Here is a 5783-nt window from a genome sequence, read left to right as displayed (position 1 = left end):
TCCTAATGGGTCTTCTGCTGCTTAACATGTAACCTGTTTCTATCTACTGTGCCTAAAGTGGAATAATGATTGTGAGACAAATAGCAAAACAACAGATTAGAATCATCTAGAATATAAAGGCTTAAAAATATTTCAAACTTTTGCTCTCTTTTATGCACATTGCATTTATTTAGCAAGGTAATAATGCTGCATTTGGATATTTAAACTGTGACAGTTTCTCTTTTTAAAGAAAGCTGCTGCGAAAATACTAAATCCTGACAGTCTAAATTATAAGTCTTATCTTCAATGAGTCAGCAGTTAATATTAAGCTAAGCATCTGTACTTTGCAAATTAAAAAGAAAACAGTCAACTCCACACCTCCACCCCTGCCAGTGCTGTATTATCATGGACATGTGGATGCTGCTTTGTGATTTTAGCTGTGGTAACAATAGCACCCACTTCGATGTGATGGTTTCATTGTTCAGTTTTCTTTAGGAAAAGGAAGCAGCCAAAACCAAAACACTAAACATACATATTTGGAAAATGAAAATTGTTATTGTGGATTTGCAATTTCCTTTAAAAGCTTTTATTATTGTTTTTATTAAGTCCTTCATGTTTAATTATTTCCCCCTTTAAAGCCCAGTCTTACAAGGCTGTTCAAACAAGTCTTAAAATTAATTAATGCTTCAATTTTAATTTTAGTTGATCATTTTATCTCTATTAATTAACACTGCTGAAAATCGCCTTATAAATGATTAGATACTGATTTCTAACTGTCCTTAATTTAAAAAAAAAAAAATCTTGAAAGAGTACCGTATTTTTCATACCAGAAGGGACATGGGATTATAAGGTGTTAGCATAACATAATTTATGTTATGCTAACATAGCTGTGTCGCTAGCTTTCACGTAGCACATCATTATATACCAGCTAGCCCAACTTCATTAACCCTACAAAAGTCACTGCTGTTTACTTTTCTGTCTTCGTTTATGTTGGAAGTGATAGCAGAGCTGTCTGTTTTAATTTTTCAGAAATCTCTCAGTCAGAACATGGTATATCATGTTTAGGTGGAAACTAGCGAGCTAACTTCTAACTCCATTAAATTGTATATGTTCTGTTTTCATGGGTGCCTGGATGTTAAACTTAATTGTTACACCTGATAAAGCAGCAACGCTGATCATTTTATTAAAGATAAAAGACTTTACACAGTTTTTAACTGTCAGTGATGCTGCAGTGTTCCTTTGACACAGAGTTTTGGACCCAGATTACTCCCTGAGGCTCCTGACTACAGTAGTCATAATGCTCCGACAATCCATCAAGCAGTATGGCTTCGTATCTTACTAAAGTCGTACTAAAACATTTTTTGACAGATTTTTGAGTGTCGTGTACCACATAAAATCGGTTCAAGATCAGTAAGCACAACCAGAATTCATACATAAGGCGCACTGTTGATTTTTAAGAAAATTAAAGGATTTTAAGTGTGCCTTATAGTCTGAAAAATACGGTAGTTATAAAACAGTTTGGTAATCATGTGCAAAGGAACTGTTTATTTTAAGAGTTGCAGCATTCCATACTACTAATCATTTTACTACATTAGTCATGGAGTTCCACAGGGTTCTGTACAGGGACCATTATCTTTTTATTTCCCGTAGCCAACATTATTTGAAAATATTGTATTTTATTTTCTTTGCTATATAGCGGATACCTGGCCACAGGCCGTTATTAAGCCAAATAACACAAATCACTTAAACTATGAACGAGTGGTACATTCCATCTCGAAACAGGACATTTTTAAAACATTCATTACTTGACCGTCTCTGATTTGTCTAAAAACATTATGCTCTAAAGTCCAGACATGTATAATGATTCCTGTGATATTTTAGTTTCCTATATCGAATACTTTTCTAGATATTGATACTTTTAAAAAGCACTGTTCTCCCACTTCCAAGCCTTTTTTCTTTCTCTTTGAAATCTGAGGCAATGATGAACATGAAAAACTATTAAAGATAAAAGCATGATATTTTCACCTGCCTTTCCTACCATTAAATTGAATCAGGAGCTGTAATTTGGGACAGATGCATCAAAAAATGTTTGAGTACTGGCTCTTTAAAATACAAAAAAAAGTCTCATATTTGACTACACACTACTAAAGAAACTCCACATTGCAAAAAACAAGTAGTGACAATTTCAGAGGAGTATATAGTGGTGCAAAATAGAGCATGTAGAATATTTTTTAACATTAAATTATTATTCACAAAATTGTGCAAAATGCTGGAAATGGGTTGAAAGACCATTTTTCTGTCTGGCATTATCTTTCCCTCCATAACACTGAGGAACCTGGGAGTTACTTTTGGCCAGGATATGTCCTTCAGTGTGCACAATAAACAAATATGTAGAATTTCTTTCTTTCATCTCTGTGACAGTGACAGTGAAAAACTAGTTTGTGCATGTGTTACTCTGAGGCTGAATTTAATTCATTGCTATCAAGTTGTTTAAAAAATAAGTTCCCTGAAAGCCTTCAATCGATCCATGATGATGCAGTGCGACTACTAACAGGGACAAAAACGAGAGACCCTATTGTGCCTATTAGCTTCTCTTAACTAGCTCCCTGTTAAATCAACAGTTAAATTTAAAGTTCTTCTAGTCACATGCAAGGTACTAAATACTGTTAAAGAGTGTTAAAAATAAATAAATAAATAAAATCAAATTAAACTGAATTCACAGGATTTCACATTTCATAAGACCATTTTGTATAATATAATGATGGTGATGTCACTTGGTGTATTGTGTAAGATTTATTTACCCACAGAGATTTATCACCTGGCTCTACAATATCCCGCAGCTCTGTGGAAAATTTTAGCATCTTTCACCATATTTCTTTTAAATACAGTAGCTTCACTCATCAGCTTCAGGCAGACAGATGTGTTTAACAAAAATATGTCATGTTGGATTACAGAAGAAACCTTTTAAACTGACCTCTTACTTACTCTTAACTGTTTTACTGAACTGCTGAAACAACACAGTAACCTTAAGGCTTTAAACCAGGTGAATATGTGCTCTGCAAGCGGCAGTTTTTCCTCTGTGTAACCGAGAGTGGGTGGGAAGGCAGATATTTTGAAGATTAATCAATAATATAGTTGTAGGATTAAAGAAGTATTACTTTGTTGTTGGGAAGAGGTTGTGTCTGGGAAGCACATTGTGCTTTTTTTTTTAATCTCCAAAAGCTGCACGCAAACCGTAGCTATCTTTTTTCTGTTGGTGCAATCTTTCAGTGAATGCTAAAGTGGAAACTAATACTGCATATGGAAGGACAGTTTTCAAATGGAGCTAAATAAATGGAAAATTTCAAAATGCGACACTAATCAGCAGGTGAAGAGCTCTTGAAAGAATTTTTTTTTTTAAATAGATCATTTGGGAAATCCCCAACAAAAAGTGAAATTAGATTGTTTCACTGAAAGTTGTTTCATCGTTAAAGTGAAGCATCTTACTGAAGAGATAGGGTCTTGGGCTCACTATGCAAAGTGGAGGAAAATGCGAAAAGGAATTCCCTCTTGACCTCATCTACAGGAAGTTACATAACAAACATTTCCTCTCTTCCTCTGGAACGCAAATGCATATATATATATAAAACTGTTTCAAGTGCCAGAGGAACAGTAGCAGATTTCATCTATGTGCAAACAGACCTTTGGCACTGCACTTATAAGACTGAGGGTAAACACTGTAACTGCCTTCTTCCTTCACTCGCAGAGGAAAACGATGCGATTCTCAAGGTTCAAGTGGGATTTGCATCAAATATTTGTACAAAAAAAGCAACAACAACAACACAGGACATCTCACAAAGTCAAGTCCGTCCTTGACAATAGAAACACACCTACAAAAAGGCCTTGTCACTCAAGTTACACCTGGCCATGATGGGTCTCTAAGCAACAACTGTCAATGCATGAAACGAAGGAAAGGAAACAGCACACGCTTAATTACGTGCTGGTTGGAATCTGTCTGCTGACTGTTGGGGGAGAAAGGGGGAGACAGGTTACATGGGAATAGCCTGTAATATCGGGACTGGTGCTTTCTTTATTTGGGATGGTAGTGATTCGTTAGTTTGACATCTCAGTGTTTTTACATTTTGTGTTATTGTGGGGTGGACGAGTAGATCCATGTTTTCGGGTAAAGTTAAATCAATAAAAGAGACAATGCGCAAGGAAAATGTTTTTACGGAGATTAAAGGCAAAGCTGAAAAATGAGACTTCTCTACTGTTGCAGCAAAACTAATTCCGGTCAAAATTGGAAACAAGAATGTTGATGAGGTGACGATCACTTTCTCCCCTCTTTTTTCCCGTGAAGCCGCGCAAAGTAGCGTCCTTTGTTATCGCTCGTTTCCGCTCAGGCTGTTTCATATGCATTGCATTCATATATATAATTTTTTGGTTAGATCGCCTGACGTCTGCGTTAAAATGTCTTATAACCTTCAGCAACCAGGACTCTGTATTTTTTGCACTGCGGTGGTAGCTCTCACGTCAGTTGGCAGCAAAAACAGGAATTCATAACATTATGTTTGAACACACAGAGGAAAAAAATACATTTTAAAGATTATTTTCGTTATTTTGTGTAGCTTAAAGGGTGGTTTAACGGTCAAAGTGCGTTAGTCACTAGTAATGCAAGTACCAGAAATAAAACAAAAATGGTCCAAATTTAGATAAAAGAGTGATAAACGGACTGTGTTTCTATCTAGCTGTTATTCCTGTGGCAAGAGTCCTTATTCTGGCTGGATACTCTGTCATATCTGTTGGCGCTACCTCTGATGTCACTGAATGAGCAGTGCGGGCTTCCAGTGCGCACCTTCGGGGACGCAGCAGTGGCACAGCCAGTGGATTGTGCTGTGCGTTCGCCAACTACCCGGAAACCTTTTGTTTCTCATGTTTTTCCTCGCATCCGGATTTCAGTCCGTGTTTGCACTTCTGCTCATCCGCCTGGGTTTATTCCAATGAACTTTTTTGGAAGCGGGAAAGCAGGTAAGGTGGTGTCACACTTGTGTAATTATGTCCTTGAGCGCGTTGTGTTGGCTCTTGTTCTCTCACACAGATCCCACAGTATGTGCTAATGGAAAAAACTGCCCTGTTTTTTTAAACAGTCGCCAGATATTCTGCTGTCTTGGTCTGCACCAAATTAAGTTGAACGGTCAGTTTACGCCCAACAGCAGCAGCAGCAGCAGCAACAGCAGCGGCGGCGGCAGCTTTCAGCACCATGGAGAGCAACGTGGTGCACATCTTCAAAGAGGACCGGTGTCCCTCGGGCCAGCCGGGGGAGTGCATCCCAAACTTTACCTGGCAACCTTCGGATATTTTCAACTACACTGCCAACGGCACCTGGGATGCTGAACCCGAGCCAATGTCGCCCATCATCCCCATCATAGTCGCCGTTTACTCCATAGTGTTCGTGGTGGGCTTAGTCGGCAATTGTTTGGTGATGTATGTCATCATAAGGTGAGCTATCAGCTTTGAAAGCGTGTTATCTGTTGTGTGAAAGAGCATGATCATCAGCTTGAAACCGAGTGCGTATCTGCAGGAGTAGCTCATAAAATGGGAATTCGGTGCGCACTGATCAAGTCCTTTGCAGTGTGTTTGCTCGTGTGTTTTCAGAAAAGCATTAAGTTTGGTATCACCTCTACTCGGGTCTGGGACATACATCAACAGAAATGAGGTTTAAAATGAAGCAAATGTTGGATTTTTGTCGTTTCTGCAACTGTATAGTGCATGCATATAGTGTGTTTTCTTGTTTCAAACACACACACACATACACACACAGAGAT

The 5783-nt window shown here is 37.9% G+C and overlaps 1 protein-coding gene across 1 annotated transcript in view; it reads left to right on the top strand.

Annotated features, from left to right (window-relative positions):
• The first annotated feature begins 4751 nt into the window (after positions 1-4751).
• Positions 4752-5783, top strand: part of oprk1 (opioid receptor, kappa 1) — a 5363-nt gene continuing 4331 nt past the window's right edge. The window contains exons 1-2 of the mRNA XM_005742506.2: positions 4752-4986; positions 5106-5457. Of these exons, the coding sequence (XP_005742563.1) occupies positions 5219-5457 (239 nt within the window). The 5' untranslated portion in view covers positions 4752-4986; positions 5106-5218. The remainder of the gene's footprint in view (positions 4987-5105; positions 5458-5783) is intronic.

The sequence above is a fragment of the Pundamilia nyererei genome, unplaced genomic scaffold, assembly GCF_000239375.1.
Source record: "Pundamilia nyererei isolate P.nyererei 1_Seehausen unplaced genomic scaffold, PunNye1.0 scaffold00121, whole genome shotgun sequence".
Lineage (NCBI taxonomy): Eukaryota > Metazoa > Chordata > Actinopteri > Cichliformes > Cichlidae > Pundamilia > Pundamilia nyererei.
This window is presented reverse-complemented; position numbering and strand designations above follow the sequence as displayed.